This window comes from Poecilia reticulata, chromosome 22 (genome assembly GCF_904066995.2).
Source record: "Poecilia reticulata chromosome 22, P_reticulata-male-v2, whole genome shotgun sequence".
In the NCBI taxonomy this organism is placed as follows: domain Eukaryota; kingdom Metazoa; phylum Chordata; class Actinopteri; order Cyprinodontiformes; family Poeciliidae; genus Poecilia; species Poecilia reticulata.
Window position 1 is genome coordinate 8,196,236 of NC_088851.1, and position 20,728 is coordinate 8,216,963.

Genomic DNA, 20,728 nt, shown 5'->3' on the forward strand with positions numbered 1-20,728 from the left:
AGCTTTCCTAAATAGTGCTCCACCATTTTGCTCCAGCCATACCAAATACAAGGAAAAATTATGGAACGAGGGAAATGGAGGCAGGTGACCAGATAGGAAAAAAATAAAACACACAAGTGCGTATTCGGAAAAACGCTGATCAATCTGCTATGTGTTATATGATGCCAACAAAGTTGTGAGAGGAGGGAAGTATGCTTTTGAGAGAGCAGGTTTTATCTGAATTAAATTAATTGCAAGGAAATCAATATAAAAACAGACCATGACACGGTAAGAGACACAAACTGTCACTTGCAACTATGATGAGACTCATTAAGAGAAGTGCAATACAGATTTGAATGAAGAATGACAAAATACGCACTTCGAGACTATTCAGTGTTTATTTTGTTATGTAAGCAAGTCGACTTTCCACAATCATGAAAAAGTAAGGCAGCTAATCAAGACGGCACTGCAAGCTTTCTTTCACATTTTTGATTCACAATTACATTAGCCCGAAAACCGCAGCAAAACATCGTACAGCACACAGGCTACGTTAGGACGTTCTCCCATTCTGTCAGCCTTGATGTGTTTGGCAGAGACATGGCCATCTTTTCTTTTGTCTACAACTGTGTGAGCATACAGACTTTCAATTCTAAGATTTTAATAACCATACGTTAAAAAATAAAGCATTAAATCAAAAAGCTTACTGGCTCTAAATATTTGGTTAATACAATCTGAGATGAGCGACTCTGTTTAAATATTATTTACTAAACAAATATTAAAACAGAATGCTAAAGCACTGAGTGCATCTTAAAAACATTGCTACAAAGAGTTACTGAAAGGTGCACAACTTTCTTTTTCTTTTTGGGAGCATTTAAGGCAAGAATAGATTTAGCTCCAGACGTTTTGTGGGATGTTCGGATGCAGCTTTGCACACTTGAGATGTGATGTCAATAAGCAAGCCCACATCATCACCTCTCCACCACCATGCTCAACAGTTACACATCTAAAAGGCATTGTTCCAGATACTACAAGTTGTTCAGCTGTCATTGTGCTTGGATTTTGTTTGTTTTTTAGTCAAGAAAACGCTGTTATATCTTTCTTAGACTGACAATGGCAACAATTACTTCTTTAAGATGACAAAAAGTACCTTTCCACTTGGTCACCGTGCAAAAACGTTCCTAATTGCTTATAGATAATAATGATTAGTAGAGGAGATCAGACTTTCTGATGACTAGTTATTTAGGTACATTTAATGCAGATTTAATGGTTGCACATTAAATCTATATTATGGCATACCTATAAAAAATAAACAATAAAATATTTTGTCTGATCGTATATTTTGTTTGATTGCATATTTTTTTCCCGATCAAGCAATTTTAACATTTTTTAATGTAAAGTAAATCCCAAGTAAAGCTGAATTGAATTTGGATTGCTTTCCTTTTCCACAGATTGTTGTTTGATTCCTGTATAGCTCAGCTGATTCTTCTGAAACCCGACCCCTTCGCCGCCTGAACAAGCTAAAATGGGTCTAGGCGACTCCATTCTGAAAAGCTGTGTTTTCTGGAGTCATTTCTTTGGGAGTAGTTTTCAAATAAGTGGGCTAAAAACATCCCTGTCAGTGCAAAGACATCCTGCAGTACACTGCACCATTATGTACCCAAAAGGCAAAAAAAAAATAAAAAATAATAATAATAATTTAAAAAATGGCAGAGGGGTGAAAAGACCAGTATTTGATCATTTTCATCTGAGATTACTTACGCATAAAAGCACTTGCATTTTTATCATGACTGTAAAAGATGCAAAACAAAAAATCACTCGGTCAAATAAAACAAAGGTTAGGTATAACATGCTGAAACTAAGAAATTAGAACATTTTCAGTTAAACTACTCTACTTTTTTAAATAAACTCAGCTTCAAAAATGAATTAATAAACATGGATCCTCCTTAACTTCCATCTCTAACCGGATGGAACAAGCCCCTGACAGAAAATCAGGGGCTTGTTTGGACCGGTCCTCCCAAAGAAAGATACGCAGCAGAGTACGGTCTTTGTCTCGGAGAGGGAGAGCAGCTCTGAGGTTCACATGTGAGAGTAGTGGAGGATGAGGACGATGTGACAGATGCAGCTTGTGGCGCCTGATACCTGCAGACCATAGAAAACAAAACGATCTGTAACTGCAAAAAAAAAGAAAAAAACACCACAACAATGCGATACAGCTCAATTATGCTGTGCATTACCGTTTCCAAAAAGGGCGTGTGAAGTATTTTGAATGAAATATTCCTCTGTTTTCTGCCCTTCACTTACCAGGACTGGGACTTCCTGACCCTTGAAGACGACGCGCCTCTTGCGCGCACATTCAGCGACAGATCCGGCAGCAGCCTGGGGGTTAAGGCTCTCTCCAGGCATTCGCCGTTTAGGTTCAAGGTGAACATGGTCGGTGGGGACATGTCTAACTCCAGCAGCATTACGTTTTCTGCCTGTAAGAACAGATGACACTGCTTATAGTGCAATTATGAGCGACTGTTTCCAATAATATCAGGGAACAGAAGCGAAGGATCGTCGCTGAGCTGATTATTGTTTAACGGAAGTCAAGCGCGCAGAGTTTGAGAGTGTCGCAAATGCATGTGAGGAGGCTGAATTATTTAAAGTGACTTTCGTGCAAAAATATTAATTTTCCTTAAACTTTTTCACAATTGGTTACTTTCCAACGGCAAACGTCAGTGTTTTAGTTTTATGTGATTTCACATGGGTTTGTATTCTCCCCTGAGACAGCGCTTTGTAGCACCGCCTGTCAGTTTAACTAAGGCTGCATGTTTTTCATATGTCCTCATCAATCAGAAAATAACTTTTTTTTTCTTTAATTTATTTTTTTTACAGTTTTTCGTTTTTCTTTGAAAATAGCTCAAGATGAATCAGTCTGGATGGATGGATGGATGGATGGATGGATGGATGGATGGATGGATGGATGGATGGATGGATGGATGGATGGACGGATGGAGAGCCTGCGAACGTCACATTGTAGCTTTGCTTGTATGTTCAGGGTTGTTTTCCTGTAGAAAGTTTTCTGCAGTCTTACAATTTTTCTTCCAATATTACTCATATTTACTTCCATCAATTTTATTATTTTTTTTATCAATTCTGAACAGTCTCCTTCCCCCTGCTGAGGAAAAGCATCCCCACAGCATGATGCTAGCACCACCATGTTTTTACAGTGTGCATGGTGAGCTTCTTATTTCGATTAACATACGCAGAGGTGGCCTCCGTTCAGGAATTTGATGTCTTCTGAAAGCAGTTGGTCGCACTAGTATTTGTTTAGCTTAGCGTTATGAGAACAAAGGGGGCTCAATACAAATGCATGCCACACTTTTCAGATTTTTAAATACTGTACTTTTATACTGTACCGTTTATACAGTGGCAATATTTTTGCAATGGAATGTATAGCATCTGTTTTAAAGCAGAATCAAAATCTGCTGTGCCAGAGCACCAGTTATTTTCAAGATAAATATGAAAAACAAACCAAAAAAACAGTTCAACGTTGTGTACAGACTGTTAAGGCCTTCACATTTCACAAACAAGGCTGCTCTGAACATGGTATAGCAATACAGTAAGATCGTTCTAGTGCTCCTTGTCTGCCATCTGGCCTTGTGGTGTAAATATCTGAGCGCTGACCTGGTATCTAAATGGGGTCCCAGTAGCGGTGGCGACAGCCATCTGTGCATATTGGCTGATTGGCCTCTTGTATCCCACAGCAGAAAGAGGCCTTCTCTTGACCTGAGTGGGTGTACTGGGAGAACACATCAGAGAGGACGGGGTTAGATTCAGACACAGATCCTCTGGAAACAAGCGAAAATAATACGGTGTCGTAATGGCGCACTGATTCTGCAAAAGAACACTCTTGGAGTTTCGACTGACATCTTGTGATATTGGAGGCAATTGAAATTTTTGCAACAAGCTTGAGACATTTTTTCAATGCCGGGAGAGGTATAGGCCCACGAGGCTCGGAACTCAACGAGCGATTCTAGTGATTGTTATGGTTTTGACTTTCATCACGCTCGGTAAAAGATTTACACGCTCTGCATGACTCTGTAGTTTCAGTGGATTCAGTGGTACGGGATGAGATCGATGCGCAATTGATTTACTGACCTCTCTGAAGGAACAACTGGTTGTAGCCACCACTGATCTTCCTCGCTGTCGAACTGCAGCCTGTTCATGATCTTGTTCTTTTCCTCGGGGGGAATGAAATTCTCAATCAGAAGATATCTGCAAAATACAAAATAAATGTCCATCCAAAGTGACAAAACTTGTACAAACGCAATGAAAAACAAACAATAAGGCAGCAACAAAAAATTATCTAATAATCAATATTCAAAATTTTGTACCAGTATTTATAATATATCAAGATAATCACATCAAAGCTTGGGTTGCAGACCTTAAGTATAATGCCAATCAGTTGCAATGGATGTTATTTTGGGTACAAGCAAGTTATTATAGAAAAAAAGGGCTTTGTAAAAGTCAGACTTTCATTACAGCAAAAGTTATGATTTTAAGAAGTACGGCCCTGTTAAATGCTGTTAGGTAATTATTATTTTACCTGCAGTAGGAAACTATTAAGGCGTCTTCATTTACAGTAGTATAAAGCCTAGTATCTAAGGACTCTAAATACTATTCCCAGAGGACAAAACTAAAGAGGACATTTAAGGGAATTTTATCGTTTTACAACATTCAATCGATCAAAAAAAATGTATTGATTTTTACACCAGCTACAAGTTTACCGCGCATTGTCCATGGGGACCGACTGGGCCTTTGCGACGACACACTGATATGCACTGATCAGTGTGTTGATCAGTGCATCAACTGATCAACACAAAGACCTACTTGCTTTCCATTGTAAGTAGGTCTGGATCTTCACCATCATTGTCCTTGCAGGAAAGTGAGCCTCCATCCCAGGCTCAAGTGTCTCTGTTTTTCTTTTTCAGGTCTGCCCCGTACTTCCATCCATCCATTTTCTTGCACCCTTGTCCCTCAGTGGGGTAGTGAGGGTTGCTGGTGCCTATCTCCAGCTAACGTTTCGGGCCAGAGGCGGGGTACACCCTGCACAGGTCGCCAGTCTGTCGCAGGCCCCGTACTTCGCTCTGTCCATCTTCACATCATCAACTCTGATCAACTTTCTGTCCCTGACAAACAAAAAGCTTTCCAAAACACGATGCTTCACCGTCGGGATGGTGAATGGCGATGGGCAGGGTCACTTTTTTTGTCCCTCTGCACACATGCAGGCCAAAGATCTGTAAAGTGCAAAAGCATCAAAAGTGATCATGTCTTACTTGTACTTGAGTTCTCTGGTTAGTTCTTCCTGAGTCTCTTCCAGTTCTTGTCGGGTTGTGACGTGCTCGTCAAAGATGTCTTTCATCTCTCCCCTCAGCAGCTGGAGTTTAGCATACAGCTGCAGAAAGTGGATAGGAAAATTACTATTAGCCATCACCAAGCAAAACAAACTTGATTTGAACCGATTCAGTTGGGCTGCAGCAGATTTTTCAGCGCCTACAACTATTTGGATAACGGGCAACTTCTTTAGAGATTGTGCCACTGTGAACAAGAGCGAGAGAGTCACCCCACCCTCTTCAGCTTCTTTGTCTTATGTTCCACCTCCTGCTGCAGGGAGGAGAACGTCTCTCTGATTTCCAAGGTCTCTTCATCTTGCAACATCATCTGCTGCTGGATCTCTCGCTCTCTCCGTATCTGCGAACCGAGCAATTTGAGATTAAATGCAGACGTTCAATCGAAGCAGGGGTGTGTTTTTATTTGAGCAGTGTTTACCTGTTCCGCTATTTCTTGTCTTTTCTGCTCCAGTATTTTCTGCTGTTCATTGGTGTGATCAATGATGGTCTTTCCACCGACCAACAGTTTGCTCTCCATGGCCTGCGAAAAAAAGCACAGTGAATTATTCGTGCTCATTCCTGTTTGTTTAACTCGTGTCTCGTTTTATCGGCTTAATCAAACACCTTGTATTTCTCGATGATTTTCTCCACCGCGTCTTGATCCCACTGCATGTCCCCCAGACTTCTTCTGTTTAGATTTAGGTTCCTCAGTTTCTCACTGCTGCCCTGGCAGGTCAGGATCTTGGCACAGTCGCCCCCATCAATCAAGCAGCGCCTCCCGTCTCCTTCTGCCTCCTCGGCCGCCTTCCACACATCTCCGTCCTTCTCGCAAAGGATATCCTCCTCCATACCCGCCAGGCTTTTGCTCAGTCTTTTGCTGTCTCTCCTCCTCCGGCGCCTCTCCTTTGCCAGCATGCCCCGCTCCTCCAGCTGAGCCTTCAGGCGTGCGATCTCCTCCTGGAACTCCCTCAGTAGGGCATCTTTGGGGTCCTCGTTAATCCGAGGCTTGTTCTTTATCCTCTTGGCTCTGCTGGCGTACCTCAGGGTTGCCACGGTTTCGTCAAAGTTCTTGTGAGCGGGCCCCACTGTTGCGATCATCACCGTCTTTGCGTTGCCACCCAGAGAGTCTTGAAGCAGGCGGGTCAGCTTGGAGTCTCTGTACGGGACGTGGGTGCTCTTCCCGTCCACCAGGGCCGAGATGACGTTCCCCAGTGCGGAGAGGGACAGGTTGATCTTGGCCGCCTCCTTCAGACGCTTCCCCTTGGCGCCCGTCTTGCTCTGGCGCTCGCTTCCAGCCAAGTCGACCATGTTCAGCTTCCCAACGCGGATGTGGTCCTCGCCGTCGGGGCCTCTTTCGCTGCATTCTACGGTCACGAGGAAAATGGCATGGGACCTGGAGCTGCGCTCGTTCATGTTGGTGAAGCCCACCGACCTGGACTGGTTTCCGATGTTCATGACGTGCTCGATCTCGGTGGCGTTCTTCGTCACCACCGAAGACAGGTCCTTCACGTAAACCCCACAGTCCGGATTCTCTTTGAGCTCCAGCTTCTTGTTGTTGTCCTTGCACAGGAGATCCCTGATCTCCTCCTGGTAGATCTCAAGATAGGACGACCTCACCAGATACTTCTGGTTCTGGCTTCTGGATATCTGGGTGAAGACGTGCTCGAACGAATTGGGAATGACACCCCTCTTCTCCGGGTCCTTCGACATCCCCTGCATGGTGTGGGTCTTGCCAGTCCCGGTTTGCCCATAGGCGAAGATGGTGCCGTTGAAGCCGTGGAGCACAGACTCCACCAGAGGTCTCACGGCGTCGTCATAGATGTCCCTTTGCTTCGAGTTCCAGCCGTACACCGAGTCAAACGTGAAGACTTTCATCGGCTCATCAGGTGGCGCCTTCGGGTTCCTGATGGTGATCTGCCCCAGTCTGTCATCCACCTCTAGGATGTTCTCACACCCCGCTGTCTCCTCTCTCCTGCTGAACGGCCGGCAGCGGACCACCACCCTGACCGCCTCGCAGTGTTTGCCCGCAGACATTTTTCCCCCCTCTCTTTCTTTCTCTCTTTCCCTCTCGATCATTTAGTGTTTATGCCGCTGATGTCCCTCACCGAGTTACATAGCCATTCTCCGGAGCTGAGTCAGTCGTTCCTCTCCTCCACGCAGGTGCAGCGGCGATGACAGCAGCAAAAACGACCGACAGACACGCCCCGTCTAACTCAGCCCGGGCCGCTTCTCATCACCCCCGCGCTGCATCTCTTCCGTCCCGGGCATCTTCCCAGGAAGCGAGCGATGGAAGGAGAGACGAAATAAGGATGGTGCTGAAGGGAAAACACCCGCTCACCCAGCCAGCCAGCCAGCTACCCCCCCTCCGACCACGCAGCATCCCAGCTGTACACACCCTGCTCTGCGGACAATGGAGACCAGACATGTGACCTGGCGCGGCGAATTGGATTTGAGCTGGATTTCCTCATGATCACGTTGTGGAAATTAATGATTTGTAAACACACCTTTCGAGAAAAAAAAAAAAGAAAGAAAAAAAGGAGACATTTTATATCTATCAGGAGGAATCTCAATTAAATAACCAATTTTCTCTATAATCTGTCTTAACATGTCCATTACAGGTACATCCAGCTAAATCATAGGAATTGAAAAGCCAATTTATTTTAGATGTAATTCAAAAAGAGAAACGCAGATGCAGTTGCGTTAAAGTATTTACTCCTCTTTTCAGATTTCTTCTTTTTTGACGCATTTAACTAAATGCGTCAGATCAAACAACTTGCAATGATCAACTAAGCAAACACCTAAAGAATTGTATTAAGGAATTCTGTTTGTGAAGTGAAAACAGCTTTTTAAACCAACCTTTTTACTCTTCTGTTAACAGTAACGATTTTAAATATAGAAAAGCTTAAGCCGCAGCAGGTCATTGCTAAAGCAGCTGATCGGTCACACAGCGCAGTTTCCAAAGATTATTAATGGAAAATTAAGTGGAATGAAAACAGGTTGGTGTGAGGAAAGCACACAAACAGTAGGAATAACTATAAAATCTATAGAAATGTGAAGCAAAAACCATTTAACAGTTTCTTAAAATATATCAATTTGTACAATAAACCTACACAAATACAGTTTTGAACTGAATTATTAAGTATTTTTACCATATTTAATTTTAAATGCATCTGAAGAACACCAATTCAAATCCCTTTGCATAATATTGAATATTTTGAAGTGTGTAGCCGATTTATAAAGTAAATCCAGTTTTATATTCTACTTTAAAAAAATAAATAAAAAAAAAGAGATCACTCAAAAGCGCTTGCAAAGTTCAGGTTATGAAATGTAATAATCGTATTTCAAAATTGGCATTTGTTCCATATGCAGCTAGCTTTAAATTGATCTGCTGAGGGTAAAAAGCAAGACTTCACTGAAGGAAACCATCTTTAGGTTTGTTAACATCCGTTAGTGAGCAGCTCTTTCTTTAACCCCGAGAAACTTCTGTCCAAAAGAGAAATAAACAAACTTTATATGCAAAACCAAAGGCTAATCAATAACATTTTTATTGTAGCTTCACATTTACATATTTCTCCATACCAAGCAAGAAAACCTTTAATGTACAAAGAAAAACAAGACACTTGCTGAATCATTATGTACCTCAACATTCATGGATATTAAAGTCATTTGGCAGCAGGAAACGCTTCTTCTTCTGCAAATGTCTTTACAGATGCAATGTGTAAATAACTGATATCCATACGCCCCTTAATCTATACATCAAATGAACATTCATGTAAAAAAAAAATTAAAACAGCCTTCCACCGTTGCTGTCATTTTGCACACTCTTGCCAGTTAATTAGGCACACCAAGCTAAAATATATGCAATCTGGGATTTCACGTCTGTCAGCACAAAAGTGAAAAATCAGAACTGTCGTGAAGGTTGGGACTTATTGCATCAGACAGCATCGCTTTAGGTTAGCTGCACCTAATAACCGGTCAAAGTGCACCGTCAGCATGTTCACCCTCCCCACTAATCGATGTTAGGCACATTGTAAGTGGCAAACTGGAGTTTATTAGGAGCTACTGGCAAGTCGGTCACTTGTGAAATTTCCTGCTGGAATCCTTCGCGTGATCCAGTAGGAGTTGGCATGGAGTGAACTGATTCCCGTACACTTCTTCAAATTTCCTCATCTTGTCCACCAGCTTGTCGGCGCCAAACGTGTCCACGAAGCGGAAAGGCCCTGGAAGCGTTGGATAGAGGGAGATATTTTTCAAAAAGTGTCAACACGATAAAGGATGTACGTTCGTTCGTGTATGTTTCACCGGGGATCGGTTGACTGACCGCCGAGACAGGGGGGGAATCCCAGTCCAAACACGGCGCCGATGTCTCCCTCCAGCGGGCTGTTCAAGATGCCCTCTTGCAGACACAGCACCGCCTCGTTGACGAATCGAGAAACGAGCCTGTACTGCACGTCGGAGTTGGACGAACTGCAAAACAAGCGAAACGACTTTATCAGCAAGAGTCGAAACAATAACCCACAGACAATCTCACAGCGTTAATATTAGATAATATCTGACCTCTAACTAGCAACAGGATAACAGCTGCTTTGGTTTTGTGAAAAGATGCAGGTTAAGTAGTAAAGCTACGTGGAACTTATGCATTTAGACCAGTTGCTTAAATTTGCGTTTCTCCTTGAAAAATATTTCAGCTTAATTCTGACTGAATGTTTATTTTTGCTTTTACTGGCAGAATGGGTTATTAGTTTAAAATAGCCGGCTTCCTGGCACAAACCTCGCTCTCAAACATGCAACAGCAATTTTCAGTCAGACTTAAGTTGGGGGTTTTATAAGAGGCTTAATGTCGGCCTGATTTATCCATCCGAAAACAAAACTGAATGCATGTTGTAACCAGATTTACCCACTGGAGACAAACTGTCATCTTTAGATGAAATAACATCAGTTATTTTCCACTTGGTGCATGTACAATAGTTTCATTATGACTTACACGGCCGGGTTTGGCGTGATTTTGAATTTCTCCAGAATGTCTCCAACCTCTGGGTTGACATCTTTGCCTTTGCGGCCCGGCTGGTAGATGTAGCAACCTTTTCCCGATTTCCGTCCTTCAGAGTTAAGAACATTTATTTAAAAAGTGAGCAAAGAGGAGCATTTATAAATCAAAACTGAAACAACAATAAAAACTTACCTTTAAATCCGTGGTCCACCATGGTTTTTAAAACCTCCACATTTCCGCCACCAAAGCGGGAGCCAAACGCTTTGCCGAGATCCTCGGCCACGTGAGCCGCGACGTCGATGCCGACTTCATCGGCCAGCGTGGCGGCGCCCACGGGGAACCCGAAGCTTGTCGTGAGTCCGTCCAGCTTCTTGGGGTCGACGCCTTCCTGTGTGGGAACGAAGATTAAAAAGCGCACAAAACAGTTATGGCAGAAGCAATGAAATTGTCACTCGGATTCTGCGGTAGCTGTGAAGAGAAACGTCACAGCTGGATTTTGCAGCAACAACTAACCTGAAGTACTCTCACTGCTTCTGCCAGCATAGGAGCCAGACACCTGGTTGTGTAGAATCCAGGTCCGTCCTGAGGAGAAATCAGTCATAATGCTTGTGAATATAAACAAACAAGATTTTTTTTATTATCAAATTCCCCCCCCCTTCAAAATTCATTTTCAAGTTAAGTTTTCAAACTTTTCCAGACCCACCAATGCAAATGATCTAAAGTGGATAGTTTCAATTCAGCACTATATGACATCACTTATGACTATGATTAATAATGTCTTATGATAGTATTCTACAAAAGTAAAGCTAAACTATGACAACATTTTATGTTTAAAAAATTCTGTCACAAAATTAGCTGGGATGTGAACTAAACACAATAAAAAAAAAAAACACAAAAAAAGTCCCACAATTTTAATAACTAATGTTAATCGCCAATACACAGATCAATGACTAATTGAGCCATTAGCGACAATAAATGCTCTTTACGCTGAACAAATCAGTTTGTGTTAAAGTAAATGACCTTCCTGATCAAATCAAATATTTAAACGCAACATAAATAATCACTTGACTTTCGGTAAGGAAAGTCTTTTCTCCCAAAACTTTACTACAACTTCATTACCAAACTGTGCAGTTTGAATATCAAACACTTTCCAATTGAATTCCAAGCATCCTGTCTAATGCTGAAAGAAACAGGAGACAGGCAGAGCCCTAAAACTCACGCCAACGACTATGATGACTTTGCCCTGCTTCAGGCCGACCGCCACGGCAGACGCCGTCGTGTCCTTTGAGGTTTTATCGGTGGTTATAATCTCTAGGAGCTGCATCTTGTCCACCGGAGAGAAGTAGTGCATTCCAATCACCTGAGGGTGGAGAGAGTTATTCAGCTTTTCTTGTTGCAAATAAAATGTTTTTTTTCAGTTTGTATTTACAAAATTTTCAAGATCCAACCTTGTCTGGTCTCTTGCTGGCAGCAGCAATCTCCTTGATGGGGAGAGCGGAGGTGTTGCTTGCGAATATACAGTGAGGGGGGATGACCTGCCGGCAGATGTGGATAGGATGAGCTGAAATGTTGCTGGATTCTTACCAGAAAGAAAAAAGTAAAGGCTCAGCGAGTAACGTGACACGTACGGCTTCAACTTCCTTCAGGACGACATGCTTGATGTTAATGTCCTCAAACACGGCTTCGATAACCATGTCGGCTTTTTCAAAGCCCTTGTAATCCAGCTGACCGGTCAGGTTGCACAGTATGGAGTCCCTCTCAAAGGAGGTGATGCTCTTCTTCTTGGTCTTGTCATTGAGCCTGGTTCAAATATATAGAAAGAAACTTAATAGCATTTAATAACATTCAAGATTGTTGCAAAGTTGCACGAGCTTCTGAGCCTCCTGACGTGAGATTTGCACTGACCCTTTGAAAACCTGCTGCTCTCCTCTGGCCAGTCCTTCCACTGTGGTGTCCTTGAGGATTGTGTGGACGCATTTATCCACGGTCACCTGGGCGATGCCCGCTCCCATCAGACCTGCTCCCAAAATGGCAAGAGTTCTGGGAATAAACAGAAAGCAGGTCACCTTCTACTGCAAATAGTTTCGTCATCACCAGCAACCGTCCCAAAATCAGAAACGCACGCACTTCACCGGTCTCGCCGGGGTTCCGAAGCGGTTCTTCTTGCACGCCACCTGACCGTGATACAGGCCGATCAGCGCGGCTGATTCTGGGGTTCGTGCCAACTGACCAAAGTTCTGGGGCAAATGAAGAGATACGATGCTCAGCAAAACAAAAACAAATGGAAGAACTAAATGTGCAAATGATGCAACAACACTTTACCAGAGACTCTGCCAGGTATCCAGCAATGGGGCCCTCCTCCACTCCACTCTTCACACACTGAAAAAAAATGAAGATACAGATTTTTCTTCTTTTCTTTTTTTTTAAAGTCTGTTTGCTGTAAAATAAAACTGTTATTGCATTATTGTTTAGGAATTGTCTTCATCCCGAAATATCACCAAGACTGTATTTAAAGGTGCAGTAACATTTCTAAGAAAATTCTTTCTTTTGTTGAAAGTCACTATTTTCTGACAGTATGAGACAGAAAATAAAAAACCAAGCTCCTCTGCCTTCTCCCTATGAACCTGCTGCACAAATACACAGCGAACTCAATCTTTTCACAGATTACCTGTCTCGTATTATGCCGTCACAACATAGTGACGGCTTTAATAAATATTTTAAAAACATGTTTTTGTAAAAGCATTACTGCAGCTTTAACTGCGACGTTGGATGACGAGTTCCCTCTCTGTGTCTCTCTGAATCTGGAAGAAGAAAAAAAAATCTACATCTCCTGTGGTGCCTGTTTTTGAAAATGTACATAATGAAGGTTTTCTCCACTAGCACCATGTTAGCTATTGGCTAAAATCTGTCTCTGAACTTGAAAGTGAAGCCAGGACTGCTCTCCAATCATTGCAAATTAATACACACATTTAAAGCACTGGGGCAGTGATGCTTGACGACGTTCAAAACAGATGGATCCTTTTATGTATGCAGAAGGAGGCATAAATGAGCATTTAATGAGGAAATGAAACATGCTAGTTGTGCTCGGTGTGTAAAAGTCTTCATCTCACAACCTGGCGGATTTTACTGCAGTGGTGGAGAGACGAGCAGCGCTGTAATTTTCATTTTATCTTACAAGAAATTTACAGTAATGTTCAGTTTATGCAGGAAGTAAAAACATTTTGAATTATGATAATTACAGCTCTTTAAAAACAAATAAAAAAACAACCAGAATCAATAGAAATGTGTCAGAATTTTACAGATTAAGAGTAAAAAACAAAACAAAACAAAAAAAAAACTGGTCAAATGATTGATGCCTTAATCATTAAACTCCAACTTTTACCATTTATCAACATCAACACTGATAAAGACATTTAGTTTAGTTTGGGACTAAACTGGGTTTTACTTACTTCAATGATCTTCAGCGGTGCCGGATAAAGTCCCTTGCTCTGCTTCATGACTTTATCGTGGACAGTTTTATAAATTTTATTCCGTACAAACTCAAAGCTCATCACGTAGTCTTGAACTTCTGTGGACAGAGATTAATAACTCAATTTGTAAAGAAAGAAAACATCAGATTCAAACATTAAATGAAGGGGAAAGAACTTAACTCTGCATCATGCTTTTCTTTTGCTGAGTAGAGATACTCTGGTTGGCAAGCCCTTTGGCGCATTCAACAGCAATTTCTTCCAAGTACTCGATTGTTCTCTCCTCTGGACTTTTCAGCCCAGGCCCTGGAGCATGAGCAAAAAAAAACCAAAAAAAAAAACCCATAAATCATCGTTCCAACTCAGGGATGGAAAGGAAAAGGCAAAGTCTTACGAAACCTAAAGTCAGTAAAGCTTTCAAAACTTTAGAGAATTAAAACAAAGATCAGACTTTTACCTAGTGGGTCAACAAGCTGGTGGACAAGCCCCATCTTCTTGGCTTTATCTGGTCTGATGTTTCTTCCTGTTAGCATCATGTCAAAGGCAGTTGGAAGACCAAGCTACGGGTCACAACAGCAGCAGACGTTTACTAACAGGTGAGCCAGTTTTTTAAAATTACTTCTAAGTAACTAGAGAAAAATAATCACACTTAGAATATTTCTGGGTCTTTTTTTGTTAGATACAAATATTTTTCTTGTTACATTTAAAGAGTGATAATCAGGGATGTCAATGCCAAGAGGTTTTTAAAAATGAGGTCTGCTGGACTTTCAGCAGTAGGTGAGGCAGCCAATCTGGGTTTTCAGACACAATTTAAATGTTTTCATCATTCTTAGTGAAAAACTAAAAGAGATTACTCGCTCTTTCAGCTTCCCCAATGCTCCTACATATATGAATATGTATCTGGAACAAAAAAACAAAAAAATTGGGAAGTTCCTACCAACATCTAAATCTCAAATAAGCATGTACTCTTTTTTCTGTTGATTTTAATGATAATTTCTCCAATATTCCAGTATTTAAAAAAAAAAAGAAAAATGAAAAAAAAAATGCATTTAGAAGACAGAAAATAATGTGAAAAACAAAGTGGCGTTTCTGAACTCTGTTTAACTATAGAGCTCATCTTCCAGCTTAAAATAATCAACACTTCACTGAAAATGAAAAGCACTGAATTCTGTAAACATAACATCTATGGTTGATGGAAAACGAATGCATTTATGAGGTGATAAGGTGCCCAAGAAATCAACATTTAATGCAAATCAGACTTTGGAAAATCGTTCCGTCACAAACCATTTTTGGGAGCCTCTGTGTGCCACCAGCTCCAGGCAGAAGGCCCAGCATCACTTCAGGAGAACCAAGAACCGTCTTCTTGCTTTTTGTTGCAATTCGGTACTGGCAGGCAATGGCAAGCTAAAGTAGAAAAGATGACGGTATTACAATCTGTCCTCCTAAAGAATATCTTTAAGGTTTAAATGTTATGTTTCCTGCCTCCAGGCCTCCTCCTAAACAAGAACCGTTGATGGCAGCAACAACGGGTTTAGAAGATCTTTCAATCCGTTCAAACATCTGCTGTCCCGCCTGAGAGAGTCTAGTGACCTCCTCTGTAGTGTTGCAGGCCTGGATCATACTAAAAAAAGAAAACAAAGTTGTTTTATAAAGCGATATATTAAAAAAAAACATATTGCGTAAGACTCCATTTGATATTTTATTTATCAAGAACTGATCACAGAGCATTGTGGGAGGGGTTTTCTGTTCAAAAGGACAACTTCAGAGACAATCTTTCATATTTAAAGAACATTGTTGACCGCTGGAAACTTACTTAATATCAGCTCCTGCAATGAAGGATCCTGGCTTCGAGGAGATGAGAACAGCACTTTTCACAGCGTCGTTGGCCCACACTTCGTTCATGACCTCCGTCATCTCGTTTTGCATCTGAACCGACAGCGTGTTGACCTAGAAGTCGACATGGGAACCGACAAAAGTCACATTTCTTCTGTGTAACTCAGAGATGCGCCGTTCTTAAATTTTAAACTCGAACGAGTTCACACCTTGGAGTTTGGGTCGTTGATCCGAATGACGGCGACGTCATTCTTGACTTCGTAGTCGACATGGGTTCGGGCTGAAATCAGACAAGCAGGAGCACATTTGTTTCAATGTAATCGAGGGGAAATTATTCACATATTCTGGGTATAAAGAAAATAAATTACCAAGCATGGCAGGAGCTACTGAAAAGGTGCGGAAAGTACTGCCTGAGAAGGGAAACAGTGGAACGGGAACATTATTACAATTGCACAAAAAACAATTATTGAATAAGAATTTCATTTTTTTGTTTCATGCCACAAAATCCTCAGTTTATGTTTTTATATTATGGAATATAACCATAGTAAAAAGAAAATACACAAATAAATGATTATTACAGTTTAATGTTGTGGTCAATATTTAATCCAGTTACTAATAAGATAAGACATTTATCCAAGAAAATTTGCAGAAAGTTTTCTAGCAGTTATTTCTAAAATTGTAGAAATGCAATTTTTCAAAATGAAAAGTTGCTTTATGTTTTGTTGTAAACTGAACGGAACAGATTAACCGAGAATGTCAGACCTTTAAATGCTGCAGTTTTCTTAGTTTTGCAAAATCTAGTTACAAAACTACGTGCCCAATACGTCGATCGCGATCAACCGGTCGATCGCGGAAAGGTTTTGAGTCGATCTCGGCAGGTGAGCCGTTTTCGCACTGCAAGGAATGGAACAGTACGGTTCCAGCCCTGTTGTGTTTGCATATACACAGAGGGCGCCATCGAAGCTGTACCTGATGTCATTATTTTTGAAACTAAACGATGGTTTCGATGTAACGGCCGAAGCCTTTTCCTCAGAGATGCGGCGGAAAACTTTCTCTTTCCTCGTTGACTTTTCTAGCTCATTCTGTACTCGTTCATCAGCGAGTAAGCAGAGGAAAAAAATTACCTCCTCATTAGACCAGGTGATTGCACTATATTGAGACGAATCCGTTGCTAATTAAAACTAATAATACAAATATTGAAAAGAGCACTCTTTACAAAATACAGTTTAGTGAGAGCCAGCTGTCAACGGAAAATCAACGTCTGACTCCATAACAACCAGTGGCCAATCAGCTGCTGATTCTAAACAGAACCGCTTGGCCGGCCCGATTGGAACCGGCCGCAAGTTCTAATGCAAACACGGTCGAAACAGTTCCGTTCCGTACCGTTCCTTGCAGTGCGAAAACGCAAACTGAACGCCGGCAGGACTGAGGCCACCACTTCCTCTTTCTGATAGGCTCATCGAAAATATTCACTAAGATCCTAAACGTTTGCAGCGTCATTAAAAAAGAATAATTATAAAAATTCAACGGAACATGTTAAAATTAATAATCTCAGTAATTATTGTTTCAACAAGGTGTTGCGCAATTCAGTGCGTTTCGGTTCCATTAACAAAAAAAGAGGAAAAAAAAGGCGACTCAAAGACCGACTGACGAGCAGAGCAGGAGTTTAAATTAGCTACTCAACCACCGCTGTGTTCATGAGAGGCTTATTAATAATCGAGAAATAAATATCAAGTCTGGAAACCTGATATCGTAACGGACTGAATGTTGTGGTTTTAATGTAATCTTTGCTCGGATTGCGGGGCGCAGGCGGTTGCCACGGCAACGGGTGTGCTTAAACGACAGAGTAAAAAGGTAGGAGTGGTTTAGAGTTGATCGTCTTTTCGGATTGTTTTACCTTTGTTTACCTTCGCTGTGGCTCATTACACCTGCTGTAGTTTCTGAACGTTCAATAAACGACAAACTTGGATTAATTACCTCGTTCTTTGTGAGCATACGTCACAACAAACATCAAATAGGACAAATATATTTCCTTAAGTTTTAACAAATTCTACCGCGCGATAATTATGTGAAATTAAATTAATTATATCCCGACTTCAGAAGATTTGTCTTTACCTTTTACTGGGCTCTTTGGCGGTTTCTCATATTTCAGTCATCAAACCAAATTTCAGATATATCATGACTGACTGACTGACACCTGCTTGCGTCAGGTTTGCATCCAGCTTCTGACTGAGAAACCAGTAACCTCCTCCCAGTGTCAGAATCTCACTGAGGAAGAAACTGGATTAGGTTTTCTGTCACTTTATTATTTCTGCTATAACTGATGTATATTCGCATGTAAAATAAGTCAATAGAGTTTAATTTGCAATTTTTATGTCTTTGTGTCATGAGGTAGATTCCAGGCGGCTGGTGAGAGAAAAGTAGATCTTACTCTCAAAAAGTTTGGGCACCCCTGCACTATATATAATCAACTGAGATGTCTTTTAGAGCTCTTCCAATCAAAATTGCTTTAAAACTCTCTGAACTTACCTACAGCTTCACGTTTTATATCTGAATCTATTCTTGTCCCTGTGCTATTTTTACCACACATTCAAAACATTATCGAGTTTTATATTTAATAACTTCAAAATAAATGGTTACACGGTATCCGAGACGCTTAGATTTGACTGCCTTGACCTCAGGTGATCGTAGCCGTGCTATGTGAGAATGACCCTTCACCTAGATTCTCCGCCTACCAGACGCAGTGACAGTGGCCATCACAATGGCGAATGAATGGCACAGCGCTTGAAATCCAGCTTCTAACTATCCAAACTTAATCGCCAACGGCATTGAGTTACAGTTTTAAACTAAATGATGTAATTCAACTATTCTTTTCGACAACGGATGCCATCACACCATTGATTCCTTAGCATTGAGCTAGTTAGCATTGCTAGTTCAGTCAAAATCCTGCAACCTAAAACAATTATTTTATTTTAAAAAATCATATCTGCAAGAAATGTCTGTATAGATTCTCATAAAGATATGCATTGGACTATCAAAACGATCGTGTTGTGACATGCAGCTCTACATATTTGATTTGAGCTAGCTAGCAGCTAGTCAAACAGGCTAATTACTCGACAGGGACACCTTAGCAGAGCCCGGTATTTCCAATATAACTCTTCGCACAGTTTTTGTTTCCGTTAGAGTTCAGCACTAAAAAAAAGGTGTACTCCACCTGAGAGAAGAGCATATCGTCTGGCTGACAATCTTGAGAGAACACCAAGAGCTCGAACACCAGCCATGTTGGGAGCGGAGGTCAGTCTGAGGAGCTACGAAGAGCTGCTAACTGGACTCGCTCACTGTCAAATTACCATTACTCTACTTCCGGAGACGGAGCCATCGGACAAGAAGCTGATTGGCTGTTGTTGAAACCCCGCATCTCGTTGGTCTAGTCTATAACCTCGTCGTTTATTGGACGTTGTTCAGCTTGTCTTTTTACCATGGGATTTTGTTTAAATTCCCAATTTAACTACCTCTTAAATTAATTAGAGCTGTCGTTTTACTGCTCTTGACAACCTGAATTTATCTTATCTATCAATTTTTCATTTTTGTAGTTATTTCAAGTTTGCTAATGTCTTGTGAAATGCTATTGTCTTGTGAATATATATATATATATATATATATATATATATATATATATATATATATATATATATATATATATATATATATATATATATATGTCCTATTATATATAAACAGGAAAATACCGTATTACAGTAATGCAGTAATGACATGCAAATGTCAAAGTTAAAGAAATGCCACCCAAATAATTGTATTTTCAACATTCTGCCACATGATGGAGGCAGAATCCAGATTGGGTTCTCTTTCAAAAATGATTTTATCCAAATGTAAAGCTTGAAATATCAATAAGTTTTAGGATTATAAAAAAATGCTGTATTTTTGTTATTACATTTTTTTAAAAAATTAGATAAATTAAAAAAACATTATTTATTTGGCTACAGAGTTGCAATTCATCAGTAGTTTGCAGGGATTTATAGATTACAGAAACAGATTCATGCTATATCAGCATATTTGCTAAATATTAATGCTTGGATTTAGCATTGTTAGATGCATTTAATGTGCTTGTTAATCAATGAACACAGCTGTCTAGTTTCGCAACAATTCTTTTAAAAAATCAACTTTTCTGAACGTGATAAGTCGCTTTTGACCAAGTTTGATTTCATGGTCTGATACAGAGGAACTGCCTCTACATCAACAGGAACTGATCCATTTCATGATATGCTGCCTTTATTGCTCAATATTCACTGGGTCCTGTGTGTTGGAACATTTTAGAGGTCTTTAGGTCAATATATAAACACCATGTGGAGCTACATATAACTTCTGACTTTCGTCTTTTTTTTCTTTTTCAAGCCTACCATGCAACACTTTCTATGCAGTTTAGCAGTATCTTGCGTCACACAATATTTTACAGATTTACAGACTGCAGAAATCTGTGAAATCTAACTTTTTTTTCCAAACATTTGTTCTGTTATTATTAACGTCGTTTAACTAATTTTAAAGAATAAATGTAACTCTAGCTGGAGTTCTGACCTTTCACATTAGAGTGTACGGGGGTATTTGAATGCAGCATCTGTCATTTGAGGAAGGCGGGACTTTATGTCACTACTAGATGGCCATCCAATCCGAGGCTAAGTCTTTCCATAGCAACTCCAACCAGCGAAGAGGGACTGTCTGGTTGCGAAGGTAGTGGTCGTGGTTATTTGCTGCTAGAAGACGCAAGTGCTTCCTCCAGAGCTTCCCCGCGGCTAGGCTTAGTGACCATTTTTTTTGCTTATTTATCAGTCAAGCTCACCGTGGGTGACCCATTTATGTTTTTGCATGATAATACCGCAAACTAGTTTGAAAGGTGAGCCTAATCTGCTCTTAACATAATAGGGACACGAAATTACAATGCCATCTCCAATGGAGGGATCTTCCAGAGAAGGTGACCTGTTTACTGTGAAACATGAGCTGAAAAATGGTAAGTAAGCTTGTCAGCCTTCTGTAACTTAACGCAGTGCGTTTTAATGTGCATATACACATAT

General features: G+C 40.9%; 3 protein-coding genes across 9 annotated transcripts in view; 1 reads left to right on the top strand and 2 right to left on the bottom strand.

Annotated features, from left to right (window-relative positions):
• Positions 1-358: 358 nt before the first annotated feature.
• Positions 359-7,773, bottom strand: kif3cb (kinesin family member 3Cb). The gene is made up of 8 exons (XM_008399132.3): positions 5,976-7,773; positions 5,791-5,892; positions 5,590-5,712; positions 5,298-5,416; positions 4,120-4,236; positions 3,646-3,760; positions 2,281-2,453; positions 359-2,118 (listed from the first exon to the last, which is right to left on the bottom strand). The coding sequence occupies exons 1-8, from the start codon at positions 7,425-7,427 to the stop codon at positions 1,968-1,970; spliced, it is 2,352 nt and encodes a 783-aa protein (XP_008397354.1). The 5' UTR covers positions 7,428-7,773; the 3' UTR covers positions 359-1,967.
• Positions 7,774-8,880: 1,107 nt separating this feature from the next.
• On the bottom strand, positions 8,881-19,011 carry hadhab (hydroxyacyl-CoA dehydrogenase trifunctional multienzyme complex subunit alpha b). The gene is made up of 20 exons (XM_008399137.3): positions 18,856-19,011; positions 16,010-16,051; positions 15,851-15,921; positions 15,622-15,755; positions 15,291-15,429; positions 15,093-15,212; positions 14,266-14,368; positions 13,992-14,114; positions 13,791-13,909; positions 12,664-12,720; positions 12,469-12,578; positions 12,247-12,381; positions 11,970-12,141; positions 11,790-11,876; positions 11,561-11,701; positions 10,855-10,923; positions 10,534-10,729; positions 10,336-10,450; positions 9,673-9,818; positions 8,881-9,571 (listed from the first exon to the last, which is right to left on the bottom strand). Exons 1-20 carry the CDS (start codon positions 18,920-18,922, stop codon positions 9,426-9,428), a joined length of 2,292 nt encoding a protein of 763 aa, XP_008397359.2. The 5' UTR covers positions 18,923-19,011; the 3' UTR covers positions 8,881-9,425.
• Positions 17,309-20,728, top strand: part of rps6ka5 (ribosomal protein S6 kinase, polypeptide 5) — a 31,799-nt gene continuing 28,379 nt past the window's right edge. For 2 of the 7 annotated variants that reach the window (XM_081603068.1, XM_081603069.1), the window contains exon 1: positions 20,252-20,664. In XM_081603068.1, coding sequence (XP_081459194.1) covers positions 20,595-20,664 — 70 coding nt within the window. In that variant the 5' untranslated portion in view covers positions 20,252-20,594. Of the gene's footprint in view, positions 17,496-20,249; positions 20,665-20,728 lie in introns of those variants that run through there. The other 5 variants (XM_081603070.1, XM_081603067.1, XM_081603066.1 and 2 more) reach the window with 5 other exon arrangements.

Bases quoted from the DNA above. Each gene is read 5' to 3' on its own strand.
- kif3cb (XM_008399132.3), bottom strand. From the start codon at position 7,427: ATGATCGAGAGGGAAAGAGAGAAAGAAAGAGAGGGGGGAAAAATGTCT. The intron at 5,417-5,589 runs GTGGGGTGACTC...CACTTTCTGCAG, and splicing joins AGACAAAGAAGCTGAAGAGG to CTGTATGCTAAACTCCAGCT. The intron at 4,237-5,297 runs GTAAGACATGAT...TGTATTTTGCAG, and splicing joins ACCAGAGAACTCAAGTACAA to ATATCTTCTGATTGAGAATT.
- hadhab (XM_008399137.3), bottom strand. From the start codon at position 18,922: ATGGCTGGTGTTCGAGCTCTTGGTGTTCTCTCAAGATTGTCAGCCAGA. The intron at 13,910-13,991 runs GTTAAGTTCTTT...CTCTGTCCACAG, and splicing joins AAAGAAAAGCATGATGCAGA to AAGTTCAAGACTACGTGATG. The intron at 9,819-10,335 runs GTAAGTCATAAT...CTTGTTTTGCAG, and splicing joins ATCACGCCAAACCCGGCCGT to TTCGTCCAACTCCGACGTGC.